The sequence below is a fragment of the Pseudonaja textilis genome, chromosome 4 (genome assembly GCF_049901715.1).
Source record: "Pseudonaja textilis isolate UNSWEBS1 chromosome 4, rPseTex1.2, whole genome shotgun sequence".
Taxonomy (NCBI): domain Eukaryota; kingdom Metazoa; phylum Chordata; class Lepidosauria; order Squamata; family Elapidae; genus Pseudonaja; species Pseudonaja textilis.
The window spans coordinates 88,358,829-88,383,777 of NC_141993.1; the positions used below are offsets into that span (position 1 = coordinate 88,358,829).

The 24,949-nt window shown below is 40.1% G+C and overlaps 1 protein-coding gene across 2 annotated transcripts in view; it reads right to left on the reverse strand.

Annotated features, from left to right (window-relative positions):
* Positions 1 to 1,084: 1,084 nt before the first annotated feature.
* The window catches only part of AP2M1 (adaptor related protein complex 2 subunit mu 1), a 33,997-nt gene continuing 10,132 nt past the window's right edge, over positions 1,085 to 24,949 (reverse strand). Inside the window, exons 2-12 of one of the 2 annotated variants that reach the window (XM_087933649.1) lie at positions 24,073 to 24,189; positions 16,521 to 16,786; positions 14,679 to 14,761; positions 9,593 to 9,728; positions 8,752 to 8,893; positions 8,250 to 8,261; positions 6,683 to 6,802; positions 5,371 to 5,506; positions 3,275 to 3,372; positions 2,816 to 2,927; positions 1,085 to 2,179 (exon numbers count right to left, since the gene is read on the reverse strand). In XM_087933649.1, the coding sequence (XP_087789775.1) occupies positions 2,045 to 2,179; positions 2,816 to 2,927; positions 3,275 to 3,372; positions 5,371 to 5,506; positions 6,683 to 6,802; positions 8,250 to 8,261; positions 8,752 to 8,893; positions 9,593 to 9,728; positions 14,679 to 14,761; positions 16,521 to 16,786; positions 24,073 to 24,146 (1,314 nt within the window). In that variant the 5' untranslated portion in view covers positions 24,147 to 24,189 and the 3' untranslated portion in view covers positions 1,085 to 2,044. The remainder of the gene's footprint in view (positions 2,180 to 2,815; positions 2,928 to 3,274; positions 3,373 to 5,370; positions 5,507 to 6,682; positions 6,803 to 8,249; positions 8,262 to 8,751; positions 8,894 to 9,592; positions 9,729 to 14,678; positions 14,762 to 16,520; positions 16,787 to 24,072; positions 24,190 to 24,949) is intronic. The other variant, XM_026721754.2, reaches the window with a different exon arrangement.

Consider the following 24,949-nt stretch of genomic DNA (forward strand, 5'->3'; position numbering starts at 1 on the left):
TCTTATCACATGGACTGTCCGGCTCACTTGACTTCCCATCTCTGAGCAACCAACTGGGAAGGTTTCACGCTGGAGTAGACTCCATCTGACTTAAATGTCTTTCTGGGTACCCTGAACTGCCACCGAATGTGGCTCACACTGGAGAGGTATCACTTGGTTCACCTGGGCTTCCCAGAACGCTAATCTTTATCTCCCATAATTCACTTATCAATAGTTAAGTCATCTTTTCAGAAGTTGAAAGGAATAATTCCAAGAGAATAATTAACAAAATTTGACAATAATGCACCGGACCAAATGTGAATGCTCCAGGAACATTGGATTATTCCAGGATTGTAATAGGTACTTTTGCATCTTCTTGTCTTGTACAATTGTTGATTGGAGTCCATCAACCAATGGCCCACTCTAGAATTTCCCAGCAATCACTGCAACAACCAATAGGTCTCACAGGTTTTGCTATTAGTGCAGAAGATTATTAGTGTACTTCCACTTGGCATGTGGAAAACTGTATGACTGCTTTAGTTCTTACATCCATGTAAATTCCAGCAGACAACGGTGGCATTTCTAACCAACTCTTAGAACACAGAACTGTAGAGTTGGAAGGGACCTTATACCATTTCAGACAAATGACTGTCTAATTTCTTCTCAAAAGCCTCCAGTGTTGAAACACCCACCAATTTCTGAAGGCAAGTTATTCCATTGGTTGATTGCTCTGTCAAGAAATTTCCTTAGTTCCAGGTTGCTTTTCTTATTGGTTAGTTTCCATCCATTGTTTCTTGTCTTGCCTTTTGGTATTTTGGAAAATAGGTTCACTCCCTAGCCTTTAAAGGAGCCCTTCAAATGTTAGAACATTGCTATCATGTTTCCCCAGTCATTCTTTTCATTACCCATCTTCACCCATCCACTGCTAGAGTGCCTCAAAACCAAGCAACAGAATTTGATTATTAATTGTAGACTACCAAGAGTCCACTTGGATGTACACAGTGAACTGTTTCAGCGTGTTCCCTGGTTTTTAGGGTGGAGACAGCAGTCTGGCAAGGCCTCTGGCCCAGCACGTACCCATTAAGAGCCATCGCTCACAAAATAGTTGGTTCTATATACTTTATTGTATTTATAACTGGACAATCACAAGTGTACAAAATGGGAGACCACACTACCTGAAGCAGAGGACTGTGGATTGCAGCAGCATTTCCATTGACCCAAGAGCTTTTAGTAGAAGAAAGCATAAGCTGATTGGGCAAAAGAAAGATGGGAGGAGAAGGGAGGAGGAAAGGAAGAGGAGGAAAGATTGCTGGCCAATTCTTAAAGGATAACTCCTTTGGATATTACTGATCAAATCAGTGTCTCCTCAGTTATGTGCCAGATTTTTGGGGAGGGCAGGGGTAGGGATTGTGTTTTAAAGAGAGAAAAGGTACTGGTTTTGTCAGCTATCCTCAGTGGTCCAAGGAAGTTGCCCTTTGGGGCTGTGAAAAATTCTTTGCTATTCTCACCATCCATGATAACAACCCTCAGACATTTTTGGTCACAAACCTTCCTCGAGCTGTAGGAGAAAGCAATGAGGAATATTCCCACCTTTGCCACACAACAACAATTACAACAGCAAGAGCCAAGTATAGGAGACAGAATTAATTCAAGGGTTGTCCAGTCTATGATTTCTTGTCTAGTCTACTGATACATATGCACAAGGATTTCCAAAAAAAATACTAGGATATAATGCAAGTAGTGACAACAGAAGGGGGGTTATCACATGGTGGATGTTCCCTAGAATGACCACAAGGGGGTGGCATTAGACTGGCCCTTTTACATCCTGGGACAGAAGCAAGACATGAGCCCAGACTCTCAAACCACCTGATGTCAGCTGCATCTCCAACAGGAACTGAAACAAAACAGGTGCCGGTGTCCCTTTTTTTCCCCCTCCCCTTCCTTCAAAGAGCAGCTGCAGGATTCCAGTTTCCAGCCTCTGAATGGAGGACTGGCCAGTGAAATGCTCTTGAACGTCGAGACCAAAGGGTGTGTGTGAGAGAGAGAGCCAGCTTGCTGCACAGGGCTAGCATCTTGTCTCGTAGATCCCGCTCCTGCCAATGTACCTCACCCATTTGATCACATCGTGGTCACTGTAGTTCAGCTTTGGCTCAAAGACTTTCAGGTAGCGCACCTTCAGCCCGGAAGGCGCGAAGGGAACCTGTACAAAGGCAGAACACAAGGATGGGAAAGTGAGTCTCTTACGGCGAAGCCTTTCAAAAGCTCGTCCTTCCGAATCTTCCGAAGTCAAAGTGAGACTTACTGGGCTATCCATAATTATTCTAATGAAGCACAAAGAATTACTTATAGCAGAGCACAAAAGACACACAGTTTTTATGAGTATATCTAGCTTGTTGGCTAAAATGAGATTCCAATTACTTTCCCTCTGTAGCTGAACCTCCATTTTGAAGGTACCCTTTCACACAAAAAGCAACAGGCAAACTCAGCTTCCAACCCTCCTCATACGTACAAACAAAAAATATCTTGTAATCCTCCCTCACTTAAGCTACTTTGCCACCAATCCTTTCATTTGAGGGTCGCAATGCAAGAAAATGGCCATCCTGAAAATCAGAGGTGCTGCTGCAAAGGCTTGGGTTTTTTGAGGATCGCCTTTAGGTTTGCCGAGGACTCCAGGAAAGAGATGGAATACATTTTACAAAGCCTGGGAAGGAAATGTTTGGCAGGTGCCTTGGTACAACCAAAAAGCCAGAAGATGGGGCTGCTTAAGTCCCTCGGAACGTTTCTATATCATGCCTCCTGTTCCTGGCCACTTCTTAGGGAGAATGCAGCTGCTTACCTCAAAGTTCATAGAGATGGGTGGCCGAGCCCATTTCTTCTTGTCGTTGGTTGGAAGCAGTTCTATCTCAGCACTGATCTGAGACTCTTTCATTCCAGCCATCCTTTTAATTCTATAAAAGTGAAAAGAAGAAATGGTTTGTTTAAAATACGCACAAGTATCACCTAAGCACCATCTGGCTCAGCCTAGAGCAGGGGTTTTCAAATTTGGTAACTTTAAGATTTGTCATCTTCAATTCCCAGAATTCCCCAGCCAGCCGTGCAGCTGGAGAATTCTGGGAATTGGTCCACAAGTCTGGCTGGGGAATTCTGGGAGTTACAAGCCCACAAGTCTTAAAAGCTTGCCAACTTTGGAGACCCCTGGCTTAGAGGGAAGCACAACCTCTACGCAATGCCAGCGACCACCCGGTAAATATGCAGAATACCAGCTCTGCCCAAATCAGAAAAACGTGCCACTTACTTCCAGACGATGGCATTCTCACTGGCCTTGTATTTTGCTTTTCCCTTCATGCAGATGACTTGTACACCACTAGTATTAAGAGGAGTCGGGATTCGCACCTGGAAGATATATTTGAGTTGCGTTTGGCTGCATAGGTGAAAAACAAGTAGTGGGATGGAGGGTTTTTTTTGTTGGTTTTTGTAAAGGAAGAGAAGATAAGATAGCTCAAAAGCAAAAATGCACACCCGAGAAAGGAAGAAAGCCAACCTGGCAGGATTGCGCTACAGATAGACCTCAACTTACAACTGGTCACTTAGGTTTGAAGTTACAGATGGAGTTCTCCAGAACTCTATACAACACAGTTTGGAAGTTCTGACAGTCGCTTAACTCCCAGGTCACATGACTGCATTTTGGACACTTGGAAACCTGCCCACATTTACAGCTGTTTGCAGCATCCCACAGTCATCTGACTGCAAATACCTAAGTTTACTTTAGGTTTCCGGCAAAAAAAAAAAAAAAAGGCCACTGACTGAAATGGGTCATTTATGTAATGACCACAACGTTTATTTCATGACTGTCACAAAAATAATCATAATTCTGGGCTCAATTACAGTCATACATCAAGGACTACCTGTACAGACAGAAGGAAGTGAGTACAAAGAATTCCTTAAGAATCATAGCACAATTTGGTTATCAAAAGCTGAGTGTGTGGAGGGCACTACTGGCCTTATTTACAAATACGGTGGCACTGTCTTCACAGCCTAAAGTAATATTATGGCAATTTTATGTTTCTATGTCTTTTACTGTTATGTAACACTTCTGTGTTTTCTTCCTCCACCCTTGAAATTCACTCCCTGCTTTTCCCATGCTTCCTCGTCATTACTAACACTTTCCTCTCTTCCCACTGATGAGATCAAGTTTAGCAGATGGGGCTCAATTAAAATGGACCTTAACCTGGCCACAGCACACCTGGCATGAAATTCTTCCTGTTTATGCTTCTCAAAACTTGTATTAAGTGCCTATAACTCAACAAGTACCCATCATTGTTCCTAGTACTTCTCTTAATCACCATTAACACTGAAGCTCAATGTTCTGTTATCACTTCTAAGATTTCCATTTGTCCTACTGATATTTTTATGTATCTTAAGACTATTAAAAAGATGGCAGAAATAGCCAAATCTGATACAGATGGAGAAATCGAGGTGTAAAGGTAACAAGCGTTAAATATCATAGAATAAAATGTGCTCTGTCATCAGAAGTTCGTATTGTTGAAAAGTATTTCATATCTATTTTCTAACCAAAATCCTCAAGTCACTATTGAGCTGTCATTTAATAATGCTAGTTGGTTCAGGCAAATCAAGTAGAGTCTAGCTGATCAATAATGCATTAAATTAGTAATATAAATTATACATCAGGTTAAGAATTAATCTCTAAAGAAAGAATGCAAATGACCAGCAAGGAATATAAATCCTTCCATTCACTAGTATCCGATCAGAACTGAAGAAGCTTCTTGGATGAGAAGTGAAACATCTTCAAAGAAAAACCAGAAAGTCTAGTGGCCTCTTGAAAAAACACCTTTGGGACAACCGTGACCTGGAGGACTGAGAATCTTCATAGACATTAATTTCTAAAGACCCCATTTTGGATGTGGCATGATTCTGGGTATAAGTTCAAGAATAGTTTCCTGTTAAAACTAAATTCTACATCAGATTTACTTTTTAAAAGAAAGGTTATGCTAGACACCAAGACACACACTCAAAATTTAATCAGTCTTTGTCCTGCAAAGGGAATAGAAAATCTTTTCCAATAAAAGGCATATAAAATTCTTGCCAACATTGACCTTGAAAATATCAATTCAATCTAGTCTGGAAGGATATGTAGTTCAATGAAATTGTATATGTGTGTGTGTGGTTTTAAAGGTTACAACTTTCAAAATTTGTTCCATTCTGCAATGTATCACTTTTCCAATATTGTTGATATCTACAACCTGCCCAATATTTCCAACATCATAGTCCATGCACATAAAATGGGTAAAAAAAAAAATGTTTTATCAAAACGATGCAAGGCAACCAACGCTTAGCGAGGCAAAAAGAAAAGTGCCTATGCCAGGTGCTCACCTCTATCTTCTGAGCCAAGAGGGAAGGCTTAAAATTAGATTTGATCACCACTTTCACCTCCAGCTTAGTGCGTCCCACCTCACGTACCAGGGGGATGACACGGAATGGCAAGATAATGTCTTTAGTGGTTCGGTACCTGGCGGAATAGAATAAACAGCATTTTCAGAATGGAAGAGAGGAATCTGACACAGCCCACACAACCAGCAAATACTCGTAATTGAAACTAACTGCTACTTAGCTGCAACATTCTTCAATGGCAAAATTCTTATGAATAAGACTTCCTGCATCCTACTGTATTTAGTAATTTCTCACTGTCCTAATTCTGCGTCATCATGATGGATGATGGGAGTATCACAATCCCAGTGATTTTTTCCAGCACACACATATGCACACATTTGTTTGCCCTTTAATACTGACAACATTCTGCTGCACTATATTCCTTGAAGAGCCAAGTGTCCTAAGGGTGAGTATACACCTTAAATTACCCCTATACTTGGCTATGCAAACTGACGATAGCCAAAATGGATTGGCGAAAGTACAGTTAAGACAGCAAGCATCTTTCTTGATAAAAGTTTTACTGGCCTAATTATGAAGCACATTCCAAAATTCCGACTGGGAATCCCTCATCCATATTTGAAAGAGGCACATTTGGGGCACACAGCATTGAAATTCTATTAAAAAAAAACTGCCAGGTTTTTGAATCTAATGCTGAAGAAAACCAGCCTGTCCTACTTATTTTTCCAGCAGAGGGCAAAATATTTCTACTGAGACAGGCCTTCGACTACCTAGCTGGGTGTGCAGTGCTTGTTTTCTCAATGCTTTGGGGTCCATAGTTAACATTTGGAGGCACTCCAAGGTCCATAATGGAAAAGTGTCGGTGCAAAACAAACAAGAGGTGGAGGACTTTTTAATCCTTCAATGGGAATTTGTGTTTTATAGTATTTAAAGTGTATTTAATAGCTTGCCCTATAGTTGTTGGTTGCTTTCTATCTCGGTATGATAGGAAATTGTGCTGCAGAGTAATCACAGTCAGCAGGGTCCCTGGAAGATGATAAGATATAAAAATATATTCAAGTAAAATAAAATAAAAATAACAGGCTCAGAAACATGTACGGTGCTAAAGCTTCAAGCTGGGCCTATCTATGTTAGGAGGAACTTCCAGTTGGTTGTGTTTCGTTCTTATTGGCAAATGTTTTGACAACTTTTTTTTTTTTGCGAGAAGGCAGGCAGAATTCAGTAAATAACCGGCTGGAGGGTTATACTACGCCATGGCAATGGATACAGAAAGGATTTTTCCCCCCAGCAACCTCACCTCATGAGCTCAAACTCTCCATCTGGTGGTATGAAGCTAATACTCCTCTCTGAGTCGAACTTGCTGAGCCTCACACACTGGTGAAAAGTGCAATCGTCGATGGCGATGGACTGCTTCCCACTAGGACACAGAAGCAGGATTATAATCAGTGCGAAGTCTTACAGCTATGGGATTCAGGGCCTCCCCTCACTGCAAACTCCGGACGGAGCACACGGTCCCACACGCGATGGCTAAGTCACAGAAGGTATTCAAGATAAAAACAGCCTGTATAAAGGAGCCTTTCTGGGAGCCGTGGGTTCCTTCAGAAGCCACTGGAATTGCCTGATCACCAGGAAATTCAAGCAACCTCTGGCTGGACTGATGTCTGCCCACCCCAATTCACTTGGGGAACCGCAGCCCCATCAGACTTACTCAAACATGCCTGTTCCTTAAAGTGTTTTTGGAATGGGATTGATATAGGTTTTGGGCTGGGTATAACTACGTATTAACTCATCGTTGTTTTAACTGATGAATAAGCCACACTGGCTGATTTCAGACGTACTACGCCATAAACCAGAGTTTACAAAGCATAATAATAATGGGGTTTATACCCGAGACTGACTCAAAATCAAATAAGCCACCTTATGGCTTAGCACAAAGTTCAAAAGTAAGGAAAAAACAGAGGGATTTGCCTTCCATCTTCTGCAAGAGGCTTGAGGGGCGTAAGATTTCCTTTTCGAGAAGCCATTACATTTTTCCAGGTGGTTTACTAAAAGCAAAATAAAAAATCTCTCCTCTGCAAACAGAGGAATCCTCTTCGGCAAGGAAAAACTTCAGAGACCATCCAACATCAACCAAATCTCACTGCAAATCTTGCAGAAAGCAACTGTTGGGTGGGAGCAAGCGAATGACTTAGCCAGCGAAGTCATTCAAGGACAAGTTTGCCAGCGTAGTGAGAAGGATCTGCACTGCAGGACAGAGAGTGAATGCTCAAGACACAGGATGGGCATCAGATGCAACTTGCTTCACACACTCACACACAAAGAGCTCAAGATTTGCTTCAGAGGATGCTGTCTGAATAGTTTTCTCATTTCTATGGCTCCCTTCCTAAATTAATATTCAAGCTTGCTGCTCCGATTACAGAATTCAAAAGAACTGGTTTTGCTATTGCCATCACCCCAATTGGGCACTCCAAAGACTTAAGGCTTCCAGTTACACCATTCTAGGGTTTTTTTTCCTGTCTTGCTTCTCTTATCGAATTCCTCTGCTATGTTGTTCCCCAGTTAATCCAAAGAAGCCAACTCCTGGTTTATTTAGAGGGGAGGGGAACTATTCCTACTTAAAGCCTTATATGAAATCTTGCCCAGGCTCCTCCTGTCTGGGTCAACCTGATGAGACAGCAACACCTGAGTCGGCTTTGTTCCTACGAACAAGCACACAGTAGCTCAGCCTTCAACCACAGGTGGGACCTGCGTGGAAGTGCCTAAAGATGGTGGTACATGCACAAATCACACAAAGCAAAAAAAGGGCGCCGGTGGGAGAGGGTGTGTGAGAAATACGTGCACAGAGCGGTAAGCAGATTATCTACCTTCCTGTTTCACTGGAGTCAGCAGGACACAAAAGAAAAAGAGAGTTCAGTATCAGAAGTCGGTAAGAGGCAGCACAGAGGACCTCTGTGTATACCAATCCTAACGGTCTCCTTTAAAGCGGGAAATTTAGAGACTCTCCTAGCCTAATTAGGGCTGGCCTATGGAATGCAGAGCCATCGTGGGTTTATTGATTTTCCAGCCTCACGGTTGACGTGAAAAATACAGATTAAGATAATGGCATAAGTGCCTGAGCTAATCCATGGAGTGTGGAGTAGGGCCAGAATTTAAAGTTTTCTTGGGAAACCTTCGCCCCTTAAAACCGTAACAGAAGTTTACGCAGCCCACTCGTTCAGCTCCTGCTTTAAACAAGGGAGCAAAGGAACAAAATTCACCTTTAAGAAAGCTCTGGCATCTTTCCAAATGCAAAGGGAAGAGCATACAGAGGTAGCTTAGGGCAGCAGAGTGCTTGAAACTGAATCGCCCTCTGTTCACCCCACTTACCTCTTCCCCGTCTCGTCTGCAGTCCCCTTGCCTTGTTTCTCAATTACTATCTTGTCGTTCATGCCAAACTTACATTCGGGCATGCCGCTCAGGTAGCTTTTCATAACCACTCTTCCTGAGACATGGGCGCTCAACACCTGGCCTGGAAGAAAGGAAAGGCCAAGAAAGCGTTGGGTCAGCTTTGGAAGCCGTATTAGTACCAAAAACTTCTACGTGGCCACATTCCTGTTCCTGGGAAAGTAAATTTGGGGGGGGGGGGATTTTTAGAGTGTTGGTAGTTAAGACAGAATAGCCTTCTTCTTTTCGGTCAAGGTCATGTTATTCCTGCACCTGGAGGGGGAGTGATTGAAGGGGTGTCTCAAGTTGGGACGGTTGGTGATTGGACCATGTGATGGGTGCAGGGGTTGGGTTTTGGGCTTTTGAATTACTAAGGGAAAACCTGAAACTCTCATATTCGGGTTTCCCCAGATGTGCCAGTATAACTACTCTAATAAAAAGGAAACTTTGAGAAAATGCCCGTCTCGCAGTTTTTAATTGGAGTTGGGCTTTTTTCTGGAATGCTGACACGTTGGGAGAGCAGAAGAGCTGCACTTGATATTTGAGAAACTTTCAAATGGTGAGAACAATTAACCAGTGGAATGGAAGTTGCCTTCAGAAGCCGTGGGTCGCTTCATCACTGGAGGTTTTTAAGAAGGGACTGGGAAAGTCACCTGTATTAAACGGGATACGGTTATCCTGCTTGAGTGAGAAAAGACCTCCAAGTTTCCTTCCAGTTCTAGTCTGGTTGACTTGGGTTGATCTCCCCCCCGCTCCCCCAAATATAGGGAAAGTTCATACTTACCTTGTGGTGACATTAGCAAGTTCACGCTCTCTAGAACATCCAGGAAGAGTTCATTGCGACGGTATTTGATCCCTTCACGCCTCCAACCAATCTGACCAGTTACCTGGCTGGTAATCTGAGACTGCTCTTCCTTAGTCTGGAGGAGGAGGAGGAGGGGAAAGAGGGAGATGTGCTTTCGTGGGACCAGCCATAGGGGGTTCAGGTTTCCGGGTTCCAAATGAACTGAAACAGGCTTATTACAAAACACAAACGCCACCCCCTCCTTTCCCTCCCCAGTTGCTTTGAAATCAACCTGGAAATAGCTCAAATTCGGGATGATGTTTAAATATTACCATGATATTATAAAAAAAGAATCTCTGCCTTTTTCCTCCTTTGGATTCTCTTCCTCCCAGAGAAAAACAATTTATTTGTGTGCCAAACAGCCAGTGGACTACAAGAAGCCCAGTTGGAACCCTAGTTCAGTATCAAATACCCTCTGGAGGGATCTGCTGGATTACCTTTGGGGAAGGACAGCAGATTCTCCTACCTGGTGCTATAGGCGGGTCCAACCATACGTGGAAACGAGAAAACAGATGAAGAGCAGCAGCAAGGGCAGCACACACAGGGTTAGGAGGAAGCAGTCAGTAAAAGGGAAAGAGGAAGAGAGTAATGTTAGATTGGGGATAAACTGATACCACTATGACATTACTCCTTGAAGGAGAGGTTTCCTAGGAGGAAAATAGGGACATAAGAAACAGGGAAAGCAATCTCCTAGGCATTACTACTACTATTACTACTACTACTACTATTACTACTACTACTCAGAAACTCATCAATGTTGAAGTACAGGTTGCCCTTGACTTACAACAGTTCATTTAGTGACTGTCCTAAGTTATAGTGCCACTGAAAAAAGTGACCTATGACTATTTTTCACATTTATGACCATTGCAGCATCCCCATGGTCATGTGAATTTAACGTTCGGATGTTTGTCTACCGGCTCCTATTTATGACGGTTGCAGTGTCCTGGGGTCACGTCATCCATCCCCTTTTGTGACTTTTGGACAAGCAAAGTCAATGGGGAAGGCAGATTCCCTTGAAAACTGTGTTCCTAATTCAACAACTGCAGTGATTCACTTAACAAATGCGGTTAGAAAAATCGTAAAATGGGGCAAAGCTCACTTATATTTCCCACGTAGCATTTCTGGGTCCAACTGTGGTCATAACTTGAGGACTATCTGTGTAACAAGCTTCTGCCTCTTCCTTTGAGGCATCGGTTTAGCTAATGCTTAGATAAATGGATGTGGTTGCCAGTCAGTTTACAGTATGGAGGTTCACACATCAATTGAAACTATTAACCAGGCAGTTTTTCTCACCCTTCCCCTATGCCAGACTATACCTTCCAAGTTACTTATCGCTAGCCACTTCACTCATCATCTTGCCTTGATAACTGGGGTTTTGTTTTTTAATACTGCACATTAAATCTCTATTACGTGAATTCTATATTTTTTGAAGCACTCTCGTGACTCAAGCCAATGCTAAACTAGTTTGTTGATTAAATCACCACTGAGTGGATTCACAAGTATGTCAAGCCAACCACATCCCCCTCCCATCAAAACAAAACCTGATCGGTATGTGAGAGAAGATCCAATTGTCTGGTTCTTTCTTGAAAGTTAACATACCTGGCATGATGTATCTTAGTCCTGAGCCTTTATACTAAAGCTAAGTCTGTTTTTCACAAGGCAGGATTTAATCTAATATTAGGGAGCCTGGGTGGCACAGTGGTTAGAGTGCAGTGCTGCAAGCTACTCCTACTGCAATTTGACAGATTGAATCCCACCAGGCTCAAGGTTGACTCAGCCTTCCATCCTTCCAAGGTCAATAAAATGAGGGCCCAGATTGTTGGGGGCAATATGCTAACTCTGTAAACTGCTTAGAGGGGGCTGTAAGGCACTATAAAGCGGTATATAAGTCTAAGTGCTATTGCTATTATATATGTAAGTGTCCACTCCTCCCAGATTTCTGTATGGAGTTTGATCCAATACGGTTCCCTCGTAATAATCCTATAAAAGAGTCCTCTGGCTCTCAGTCCTACCTGAGGTCACCTACTGAACGATGTGAATGAGTTTGTCCATCCTAGTCTAACACTAAGCAATCATCTATTGTGGCTGTCTATCATATTAGTTCCTTTCACACAGCTGTCCTGATTGGTGAAAATATTTTTCTTCTCTGGGAGCCCAAGTCACAACTGAAGCCTGAAAATACACAAAATCCCTGCTTATTCTCTGCAAGCATGCAATAGATTTCTTTCAAGGCCTGCTAAGAAGACTCTACAGGAAGCAACCAGCTGGCTCAGTTTTCTGGCAATCATTCTACCCTATTTGATACAAGACCGAAGATACTGTTGTGAAAGCCCCATTTCCTGTTAGTACAAAAAGCTGGGCAGGTGGCCAAGGATTCCAATCTTTCCCGTTTGAGCCCAGAAGAAAAAGGATACTGTTTTTCTTGGTATACAATGTTTAAGTCCTTTAATCAGTGTTTCTATTGTATTAGTTCAGTTTTTAAAAAAGTGTGGTTTTTCACCCTTTAAGATGAATCTTCAGATCTTAATCAACTGAATTAAAAGTGTGACCGGAACATTGCTGGCTTTCAAAACTGCCAAGCTAGCAACAATATATATATTTTTTTCAAAATCAGAAGCTGGAAGTCCAACTTGTCAGGCTTGTGCTTATTCTACATTTAGGTTTCCAAGAAACATTTGTGTGTAAACGTTTAGGCTTTTAAGATACATTTGCCTGTAAGAAACTCAAAGACTTTCATTAAGAGCAACATACTATTGTCACAATTCTTCGTTTCTATGCTACTAAAACAGCTCTTTGCTATTAGCCAAGCTCCCTTCATCTCAGAGATCATCACAGCGCAACCTATATAGAGGGTTTCAATTTGCAAAACAATTCTTTACTTTAAGAGCCATGGTGGTGCAGTGGTTAGCGTACAGTACTGCAGGCTACTTTCTGCTGACTGCCAGCTGATTGCAATTTGGCAGTTCAAATCTCACCGGGCTTAAGGTTGACTCAGCCTTCCAAGATGGATAAAATGAGGACCAAATTGTTGGGGGCAATATGCTAACTCTGTAAACCGCTTAGAGGGTGGTAAAGCTCTGCGAAGCGGTATAGAAGTCTAAGTGCTATTGTTACTACTTATGCACAAATCATACTGACTGCTTATTGGCTTACGTAGCACATTCAGTCATAAACAACAGTATACAAACCATGCATAAAAAATGCAAAGCCAAAATCAAGCAAATTTGGGTCCGTGAGATACGTTAGCCCCCTTTGTCAAATGCTTCAGAAAAGCACGGCGTCTTCATTTACTGAACAATCCAAGTGAGACACAACCCAAATAGAAAGCTTACTAAGGGAAAATCACCCCTCTGGCTCAGCAAGCTTAATTGCTATAAAAGGATGACACCCTTTCCTGTTTTTCTTATTAGGAAAAAAAAGACAGGAAGCAGCCGGCAATAATATCAGAGAGAAAAACAAAATGGATTTTTACAGGAAATCAGCAAGAACTGACCAGAAACATCTAAATATCTATGTGAAACTATTTATGAGCTGCACAGACTTCCATTCTAAAAAAGCTTTTTAAAAAGGGTTTAAACATTTTAAAAAATATTGTTTTAGGAAGAAAAGTTTCTAAAGCATGTCACATTGTGGTAGGTTGGTGAGTTGCCCTGATGGACATGAGAAGATGTAATAGTCTGTTAAGTTAAAGCAGCTTTTTTTTTTCCAGTGTGCTAAAACCAGACACACTGACACACAGATATTAAAAAGCTTCACACTTGATTACAACTGGATGAAGTCCTAGCACAGCTGAACTACATAAAAGGCTGAAGTACTAAGCAAGAGGTATTGGCTAGTGCTGGAACCACAAATATAGCACCATCTGGAGATATTGTTATGTATCAGGAATAGGTGAAGGAGGAATCTGTAACTGAAGACCCAGCTAGACTGATCTGCTAAGTCAGAGGTGGGGACAGCGGTCCCTTTATGACTTGTGGACTTCAACTCTCAGAAATCCTGAGCCAGCATGGCTAGTATAGAGGAGCCTGCATTTCCTGGAAAACATCAGTGAGGTCAGCCTGATAAAAATGTTGGAATCCAAGAAGCCCAGGAAAGTGTTTTGTTTCTCCATGTTTTTACAGGTAGTCCTCCAACTTGCAATGGTTCATCTAATTTGAACAGCACTGAAAAGAAAGACTTGTGGCCATTTTCACACTTAAGACCATGTAGCATCCCCATGTTCATGTGTTCAAGACTGGATGCTTTGCAACTGGTTCATATTCATGACAGCTGCAGTGTCCTGGGGTCATGGGATTATCTTTCGTGACCCTTCTGACATGCGAATTCAATGGGGAAGCCAGATTAACAACGCTGTTACCAACTGAAAACTGCAGTGATTCGCTTAACAACAGTGTGGCAAGAAAAGTCATAAAATGGGGCAAAACTCACTTAACTAATGTTTCACTTAGCAACATAATTTCTGGGTTCAATTGTGAATTACCTGTATTTACCCTTTTATAAATAAGAGGCTCAAAAAACCCCATTCGAAATTGATGTTTTAAAATTGTGTATGTAAAGTTTATTAAACAAGAGTTAACTCAGGGGGTGTCCAACCTGGACAACTTTTGGACCTCAACTCCCATGCTGGCTGGGGAATTCTGGGAATTGAAGTCCACAAGTCCTAAAGTTGCCAAAGCTGGATACCCCAGTTTAAATAAAAGAGTTTGGGATTTGGATGTAGGTAACTTATTCTAGAATCTACAAAGATAATTTTTCAGATCAATTAAACTGAGGCAGAGAATTACAGCCTTTATGCCCAATGTTTTTCAGGGCAAAACAAAAAAACCCTCTAAAAATGGAATCACACTCCAAAAGGAAGAGTTCTGAATTTGAAATGTTGCCATCCACATGAGGGAAACTTGGATTCCAACTGAAATATTCAACTACACTGTGCACCCCAAATATGTTGTCATAGGCTATAGTGGCAATAACTATTTTTTTTTCCAACACTAACGATTAATTGAAACGTGTGTCAACCTGCATTTACCTGGCTCTTGATTCCTTGTTGGGTGATGAATGTTTTCAGGGCTCCTGTTTCAGAGTTCTGAGGGTAACCAAAGTCCAGGATTTCTACAGAAAAGTAAACAATTGTTGGAAAAAACCAACAGCCAGGCTAGTATTTTTTTTTCAACTGACTTCCTTTGTGCAAATGACTGGTAAACATCACTCAAGGAAAGTTTCCCCACGCCGTACGTTGTCGTACTGATTCCCGTAAGGAATGATCGGGCTTGGCCTACAGTGAGCAACAGTTAGGACAAGGTGACAAACTTGGTAAAGACGGCAGAATCACAGCATCGAAGGAAACCCGCTCTGAAGCCGGATAATTCAACAGCAGCAGAATAATCTATCTTTGCAGCATTTTCTTTAGATTTTGATTTTCACATGAGCATGGCATAAAAATCAAAACCTAAAAAAACAACAGCAGAGTAGCAGATATCGTAGCGTGCACAACACAAGTTAAGCTCTGGAAAGAGAGAAGTGCCATTAACTGCCTCCTTCCAAGAGGAGATAGACAAGGCTCTCAAGATCCAGACCGGCAGTATAAATAGGAAACGAAACTGTGCTTTTTGCTAGTTTTAAGTCAATTTGCAAATCCATCGTCATCCTGCTTCCACTCCTGCCAAAAAAGGCTTTTAAATACCGTAACCTGAAAGCAGTTTTTCAATCCCAATTCACCCAGGGGATCATTCTTGGAAAGCCACTATCTGTTGATAACATGATTGGAAAAAAAAAGTTCAGTGACACTAAAGAACATCATTATTTGGCATTAAGAATTAAAACAGTTGTTTGTATTACAGATTAAGGTCAAGACACAGATGTCTTCCAGATATTCCTGAATTGTAGCTTCCCAGCAGTTCTAATCAACACAGGGCGATGGCAGGAGTTTTAGTTTAACATCTGGCAAGTCACAAGTTCCTCCTTCAAGATATGGATAAAATAACCTATGGGTAGTTCTTGACTTACAATTCATTTAATAACCGTTCTAAGTTACAGTGTCATTGAAAAGTGACCTATGACCGTTTTTCACATTTCACAACCGTAGTGGCATCCCCAGGGCCATGTGATCAAAATTCAGACGCTGGGCAACTGACTCATATTTATGACAGTTGAAGTGGCCCAGTGTCACGAGATCAACTTTTGCAACCGTCTGACAAGCAAGGTCAATGGGGAAGCCAGATTCACTTAACAACCGTGTTACTAATTTAACTGCAGTGATTCACTTAACAACTGTAGCAAGAAAGGTCGTAAAATGGCCCAAAATTCACTTAACAAATGTCTCACTTAGCAACACATATAACATAAGCTCAACTGTGCTTTTAAGTCAAGGACTACTTGTATTTGCACAGCATGTTAACCTGCCATTTGAACACATAACTATAGATACAACATTAGAGGTGCTTGTGTTGCACTTGCCTTCATGGAGAATCACTCACCTTTAACCTTCAATCTGTTATTTTGGTTCTATAGAAAGTGATTTACCGAACACAGAAATTTTTAACCAAGAGGTAGCTTCCCCCAGACCACCAGGTCAATCTTCTTATCTCAACTATGTCCAGAATTCACTAGTGTACATTACAGAAGTAAAATATTTACAGAGAAGAAATAATTCTTCCATACATTTAGTTCTTTCTTTGTCCTCGTCATTATTTAAAAACTAGATGCAAACCAAAATGCACGGAGCCTAGCATCCTCACAGTAAGCATAATTTAAATGTATTAGCCCAGAATCGATTTAATGTACTATATGCAATAAAAACCTTCCTAAATTTACAGCGCTACGGTTGAAGGATGTGCCTCCGCAGAAGGGAAACTGGGCAGCTTATCCTTACCATCCAGAAGCTCGTAGATGAGCACAAAGTTGTTTTTGATGTTCTCTTCACTGATCTTTCCAAAATAGGCAGTCATCACATCACACATTTTGTACAGGAACTCAAAGACCATTGCAGCATTAACATTTTGCTTGGTGACGGCAGCCAGCCAGATATTGGAACGTTTGACATGGAAGAAACTGGTGCGAGCGATGTTGGTGACCGGTGAACGCACCTGTTGTCTTGCATGGATGACATTGACTCGGAAAGCGTCCACTGCGTTCCGCCTGTAGAATCAGAACAGGGTAGGAAGGCATAAGTTAGATGACCAAAGTACTGAAAATAATGAATTGTTAAAAAAAAAAAAGTAAAATAAAATAAAATTTGAGTTTGCAAATAAATCAGGAGTGGCTGGAATATAAATTACAAACAAGGAGACGAACATAATATTGAATTTACAAGAGGGAGATATTGTATTACTGGACAATCTGGCCACACAAAAAGCATTTTATCAATATTATTCCAACTTGTATAAAGGAAATGACAATTCTCTAGAGAAAATAGATAACTATCCAAAGAAAGTCAATTGACTAAGGATTATAGAGGAGCAGAGGCAGATTGTGAACAGATTTATAACAATAAGGGAAGCTTCTGAAGCTATAAAAATATTAAACTAGGAGAGCTGCCTGACTAGGTGCATTAACAGAACCTTATAATAAATTTTTTTAGGATAAACTTTTACAACCTTTACAAAACACATTGAACTCTATCAATACTAAAGGAAGAAAGGTGCTAGAAAATTAGAAAGATGCTAATAGAGCAATATACCAAAAGAGAGACAAGACCTGACTTTAACAAGAGACTATAGGCTGATGTCATTATTGAATAATGACTATAAATCGTTCACAATTCTAGTTGGTACACTGAAAACAATTCAGCAAGAAATTATTCATGAAGATCAATGTGATTTTTACCTAAAGGACAGTTAAAAAGACAGTGTTAGGAAAGTGTTGTACATTTTGGAATATTTGAGGCAACATAATGACAAACAAGCAGCGTTGATCTGAATGCAGAGAAAGCCTTTGACAATTTGAATTGGGATTTCTTGTTCAAGGTTTTGGAAAATACAAATTTTATAAAATGGGTAAGATCGATTTACACTTCACCGAAAGGACAAATATTTGTTGTTGTTTTTTTGTAAATTTTATTTGAGTTTTCACAAAGAGATAAAAAATACAAATAAAACATCTTTTTTGAAAGTAGCGTAATCCCAGGTTACATTTCTTCGTACAGACACAAATTCAGGTTCATGCTCATTTTTATATTCTATTCCATATCTTATTACTATTTTACATTTTCTGTATAGCTTCTCCCCTCTTTTAATTTCCTCAATTTTATTTTAATTATCTCATCTCAATTCAAATCATTGTATTTATATTTTTTGTCTGTCCTGTTTCAATTATCTATTATCTTTTCTCATTAAACAAGATTTCTCCTGTAGCTACTGATTGGAGTATGACGCCTTTATATCTTTTCCCTAAAGTTGTAACATTCAATATAATACATAACTTCCATTCGGATTCTGCCTGGTACATTCTTAAAATACACACTGTATTCTTAAAAAAAGAAAAAATTATAAATGTATATAATTAAAATAACATTCCATTCCAATTCAATTCTATCATTAATATTAATATTAATTAAAGTCTTAACATCTTTAACATTACTTTTCAATTAAATATCATACTTCTATGGGAACAATTATAAGCTTTCCATAGTTAATTCCCTCCCTCTTCACTTATATTTTATAAAACATTAACTAATTAAAATGTTCCCATTCCTTCCTAATTAAATTTTCTCATTTATTTTATTTCACTTATTTTATTCACAAACATTTCACTAAATTACACTAACTACTTTATCCCTCATTTTAATCATACGTTGTTTCCAATTTTCTAAAGTCATTTCTATTACTAATATAACAATACAACCTTATGTACCTTTACAGAATCCCTTTTTCAGTTAGATTTTCACTCATTATCTCTAAATAGGTCCTGTTTCTCTATATCTTGCTCCGGTCCTTTGTAACTTCTTTTCCTTTCCTTCTTCCCTCTCTTCTTCTCTCTCCCCTTTTTACCTCCTTGTCTCTCTACCTCTGTTTCTGTCTTCTGTATTCCCCTTTTCTGTTGCTTTCCAGTATTATACTTATTTTTTGAATTATTTTTCTTTTCTTTGGTGGTTTTTTTAAGTCTTAAATTCTCCATTCTCTTTCCCCCCCCTTTCCTTTTTCTTCCCCACATAAAATTGCTTGTTCATTAAAGATGGCTTCTTCCTTGTCCCAGTCTTCTTGTTTTGCAGTCGTTTCTTGTTATTTCTCATAGTTCCAAATCTCCATTTCTAAGAATTGAAAAACGAAGCCAAAAGAACCCTTCCCTTCTTGTGCATCTTCTTTGTACTTTTTTAAGTTCCATTTTCAATTCATCCAGAAGTGGTGTCATTGTATAAATTTTTAAACAACCACCCGATTGATTTTAGTCATTCAAATATAATAACCAAGAATCCAAAGATCACCAAATAATCCAAATACACGCGAGCTGTTTCTTTTTTGCTCTTTTTTTTTCACTTTCTCTTCCTGGGGTTACTATTTAGTTGCAAAGTTTCCCTTAAAATGTATCCTTTAGAAGTCTTGTTGAAGTTCTACTGTAGATTCTTTTTAATTCCAGGCAGTCTCCTCCCTCTTCCAGATCCTGCCCTTATTCTTATTCTTTTTCTCTCCCTTCGTGCTTATGAAAAAGAAAATTTTTAATGTCCAGAAATCTTTATTATCCCTTTGGCATTTTGTTTTATTTTCAGCTTAATTGCCTATTGATGTCAAAGCAGATTTTTCCGATTTCTTATTTAAGTCTCTTAGTTATCAGTATAGGGAAGAAGAGAGAAGAAAAAAAAAGCCAAACCGTTCCCTTTTCACTTTCCTTCGCTGCTTCCGACTCTTCTTTGGGAGTGATGTTATTTTTTGTAAGTTTAAATTCCAGGGTACCTTAGTTGTTGCCTTTACAATTTAACTGGTCAGCCAAAACTTTCACTTCTTATTTTCCTCCTGCACATTCTTTTCTGGTCGAGTTCTTCTTTGTGGTGGCCATTTCTGACCACAGCTGCAACCGCCTTCGGGAAAGGGAGTAATGGCCAACTGAGGAGGAGAGATGCGGCTCTCCTCAACCCTGCTGGCGGTCTCCCCCCCTTCACCACCTCTACGGGGTGGCTTAGCCCCGAAACCAGCCAGCTCGGGGCGCTCCAGCGGCGAGCCCAGACAGAAACCGCGCACAATCGTGGATTTCTGTCTGTCGCCAAAGCCCTTCAAACCAGAAGTCCATCAGGACAAATATTTGTTAATGGATATCTAAACAAAACCCTGTGAAATAGAAAAAGAAACAAAAGAGCAATGCTCATTGTCTCCTCTCTCCTTGATTTTGGTTCTTGAAATATTCAATAGGAACAAGACAAGAGGATTGTGGGATTAATGACTTTAAAATAAATTGATTAAGTTAAAGGCTTTTACAGATGACTTGGTGTTGATTCTGGAAGATCCTTTAATGGGAACTGAAATTTTAATGGGAAATTAAATTAATTTGATGCATTAAGAGATTTCATGACTAATAAACAAAAAATGAAAATGTTAACAAAAATAGAAGATCAAACAGAATTTTTATGAATAAAATGGGTGTTACGGTTGAGAAAAAGGTAAAACAGCTGGATATCACAATGACAAACATGAACTGTATGCTATTTCAAAATAAGTATACTAAGACATAGAATGAAGTTTTAAGACATATTAAGATGGGAGAAACTGTTATTCTTCATCCTAGTATTTTCCTGCAGGTGAAGGGTCCGCTTTTCATTATCAACAGACACTATCTATACAAACTGCATATCGTAAAATACCACAAGCTATTATTATCCTAATCAATATTTAACAGCAGAATCCGTTGCTTAAAAGAATAAAGATACCTTTATTCAGAGGAAATATTTTATTAGGCACACGTGGATGATATCATTATTAAGGGAAAAGTCTAGAAAATTCATTGCATGTTTTCAATTATAAAAGCAACTGATCAACTATCAGTTCTAGCTTCAAGAACACATTGTCTTTCATTTACCATTTCATGCTTTGAAATTCAAGACAGGTGTTTCTCACTCAAATGCCCAGCTTCATATATTTAATATCAAAAGACCAAAACCTCTTTGTAATAATGATGCAAAAATATACCAGTTAACATTGCCAGGGCCTTGGATTAATTTCCTGAGGAATCAAACCCAAATCCATTATTCATGGCAAGTTTAAAGTTTAGCTTAGCAATTATCTGGACTTCTTCAGACCTCTAAGAAAATTCACTTTTAACAGATATTTGATTTGGGATTATTGCTATTGAATGAGTTTTCTACACGTTTTCTCTCCTTTTCTTATGACTGCTCAAATAACAAAAAAATTCAGAAAGGGGAAATCTCCAGTTTCTAGTTAAGAATCTGTAGGCTCCAGTCTCTCAAATGGTAACGATAATAACTGGTCTGCTTTGACATGAGCCAAACTTCATATTGTCATGTTTTTAATTTGACACTGCCTTAATGTCAATGGCGATACAAAAGTGAGCTTGACTTTATACAACATAGTGCACCATGTTGAGTTCCTGCCATTCTTCTCTTACCTATTACTACAGCGGCCAATGAGATGGGATGAACAGAAATGGCGTCAGCGAAGAAAAGGAGTGACAGCAACAAGAGAAAGGTTAGAACACAACACATACACACAAAGCACAATGAATCAAACCAAAAGGAGAAGAGACAGAAACCCCCTCCCACAAAAAGATTTCAAGGCACTATTTAAATTCCTTAGGCCAGCTTTCCCTGCCCCATACTTCTAATTCACAATCAGTCCGTGACCACTGCTCAATTAACATGCTCAATGGAATTTACGCATATTTCAAAATATTTGGAGGAGACCAGGTAAAGAAAAGCTGGGCTAGGAAGAGAAGCAAAAAAGCTCTTTTAAGAAAAGGCAAGCGGTGTATGAATTGTACAGTATGGAGCAACCAGGCTGTGTGATCACAGATAATAAGCATGAACCCATATGCCTCTCTTTATCTTATCATGTAGAGTGCCACTGAAGCTAACATCTGAAATAGGTTTGGACTGAAAGAAAAGCACAACTCCTTCCAATCGTTTTGTTTTGTTTTTTTATTTTGTTGTTGTAGTCATCTCCAGCCTGAACTAGGATAACTAGGAACCAAAAGGGACAACACCAAATAGTTATCAGTTTTTCAATTTCAAGATTGGCTTGGGAATTTAACATACCGTATATACTCGAGTATAAGCCGAGTTTTTCAGCACATTTTTTGTGCTGAAAAAAAACCCCCTCGGCTTATACTCGAGTGACAGATTCCCCTCTGGAAAAAAAAAATGGTGTGGAGCTTCGGAGCTGGGCAGCCGCTTCCCTGCTTCCGTGTTTCCTTTGCAACTTGTAAGCATGGGGTTAATCGGAAGCAGAAAAGTTCTTGCATGGTTTCCAAGGCGTCCCCTCTCCCCCTAATTCCTACCTCCCCCCCACCTCCGACTCAATAAGCAGCGCTGTTAATTTGGACTACCGGTAGCAGGTTGCTGGCTGGCTGCTCTTCTTTGCTTGCCCTGCTCTTTGCAAAAACAAAATCCCGGAGCCCTCCGTGGTTTTTGCATTTGCAAGGTGCAAAGCGGCGGCGGCGGATCGCGTGTGCTGGAAAGGGCTTGACTGTATGAGAGAGAGAGAGAGAGAGAGAGAGAGAGAGAGAGAGCGCTATCATAAGAACGGCTCTTGCTTTTTTCGCCAGCCCCAGGCGCTGGGGGGCTTGCAAGGGAGAGAGTGACTCCTGCCTCCCGCTGTCATCATCATCTTCTTCTTTTGGGTTATTGAATCAATTAAACCTTTCATGATAGTGAGATCGTTTCCCAAATTTCCCTTAAATCAGGGAAGAAATCAAAAACAAACCTTTGGATTGAGAATAAGCCTGTTCCTAGGATGCCATTTTTGTTCACTGCAGTGTGAAAAGTGTGAAAAAACACACTTCTTTTTCTTCATCTTCTTGTTCCCTATTTACTGGTCTCTTTCAAAGAGGAAATTGTGAACATCAAACTTATTCTCAACTGTCCTAGTGAAAGTTTTAATTAGATAATAATTCCCTCCCCGTGGCATTTTTTAATGCCAAGAGTGAATGAAGTTAACTTGCAATTGAGTATTTTTATTTTTGAAATTTACCAGTAGTTGCTGCATTTCCCACCCTAGGCTTATACTCGAGTCAATAAGTTTTCCCAGTTTTTTCTGGTAAAACTAGGTGCCTCGGCTTATATTCGGGTCGACTTATACTCGAGTATACTCCTCACACTGTGAGATGAGCTGTGAGATCAACATATAGAATCCACAAATATACAGAAAGCACATGCCATTCTCTTCTAGCACTGAAGATGTTACCTAGTCTGGTAATGAAATGTCGGCAAGCAAACAACCAAGCTTTAAGCACAAGGACTCCATATATGTACGGTAGAATCTTTCAGCAATCAAAACTATCTGTCTATACTGTGATAATCCCCGGGTTATGAGCATTCCCTTAGTGAAAGTTCGAAGTTACATGATAAACGATAAGTGTTTACGAACAAGTCCTGAAAGTACGAATCTTCCAGCACTACGGCAGTTGTTCACCCTTATGAACAACCACAGAGGCTCGGCAATATTCGTCCTGCATGTTGCCAGCCAAAATGGAGGTTTGGAGGGGCACGCCTCCTAAGCTCCATTTTGCCTGCAATGTGCTGGGGGAGGCCTCTGGAGGCCCGAACGGAGCTGCAGGGGGGCACACATGGCTGAAAGGCTGCAGAAGACTGCTTCCTAGATCTTTCCACAGTAACTGACCCAGCATGGCAGGTGGTGGTGGAGGGAATTGTGGGGGAGCATGAAGTATTTCAGTGGGTCGTAGAGGCCTTGGTTTTAGGCAGGTGGCCTGTTCCATTACTAGGCCCCACATGGCCTTCTCCAGCCTGAAATACCTCATGTGCACTTAACAAGTCTCACATTCGATTAGCAAATGTGTGAGCGAAAGAAGGGAGTGATCCCATTCAAGGTATGAGATGAATCCTCGGGTTACGAATGGAATAGGCAGGCTGCATTACATTTGTAACTTGAGGACTAACTGTACTTAGAAGGAAAAAGGTACAGTTTATGTTAAAGTGTATTTTGAGAAAATTTACTAAGCTTATTACTTTTTTATCTAGATTTGTCATAGAGTATTTAAATGAAAAATATTGTATTTAAAGAACAAAAATACATTATATTCAGCGCATAGGAAGAGTTGCTTCAATCAATGCCTATTTTTCATTGTTAAGTGCCTAGGAATAATATAAGGTAATACATACCATGAGATAACAAAATGAACACAGCCTGGATGCAACACACAATACACAAGTTCCACATGCACAACACGTATAGCAACAGCAGCTCAAATGTTGCAAGAAGTGGTATTGCGGTTCAAAGTAATGCAGGATGAAGACTCTGACTTACCCAATGTCATCCCTGTAAACCCGGGAGATTAAAACCTCTCCCTTATGATTATAAATGAACAGGCCTCCAATCATGATGAATTCTTAGTCTTCTTTTTCCATGGTGCTTATATCCAATCTGTAATTATAGGAGAAAAGATTATGGCTATTATTAAAAAGAGGCAGACAATTACCAATTGGCTTTCCAACAAACCAATCTTTAGTTTCCTCATCTACTGTAATGTGCAAGGAACTCATCAGAGTTCACAAATCTTCTTGCTACAACAAGCTCCTCTTATCTCTCTGACAAGTAACAAGTAAATTAGGAGCACTGCAACATCCCCTGTTCTTCTCGGAATTGTGATGAGCATATGTCCCAAGCATACCTAACCCGGTATGAAACAATAATCTAACCTGATTACATTTCCAACATTTTTTGGAAACAGATATATAAAACTTACTTTAAAAAACTACTTTGGCAAGAAATGTATTTGGGGGCGGGGGATCCTGAACCAATTTTAACAGTGATGTTCACAGGAGATACGCTATTTAATTTCAACCAATTGCATATTAACTGTTCAATTTAGATGTCACAATCTTTAACTTGTCCAATTTTCAAATCATATTTTAGTATTACAGATAGTCCTTGATTTACAACCACAATTGAGTCAAAAATTTCGGTTAAGTGAGATTTGTTAAGAGAATTTTGCCCCTTTCTACAACCTTCCTTGCTTCAGTTGTTAAATGAATCACTGTAGTCAGTAAGTTAGTAACCTGGTTGTTAAATGATTCCCTATTGACTCTGAAGGTTGCAAAAGGGGATCGCATGATCTTGGGATACAGCAATGTTCATTAACATGAACCAGTTGCCAAGCATCTCAATTTTGATCACGTGATCA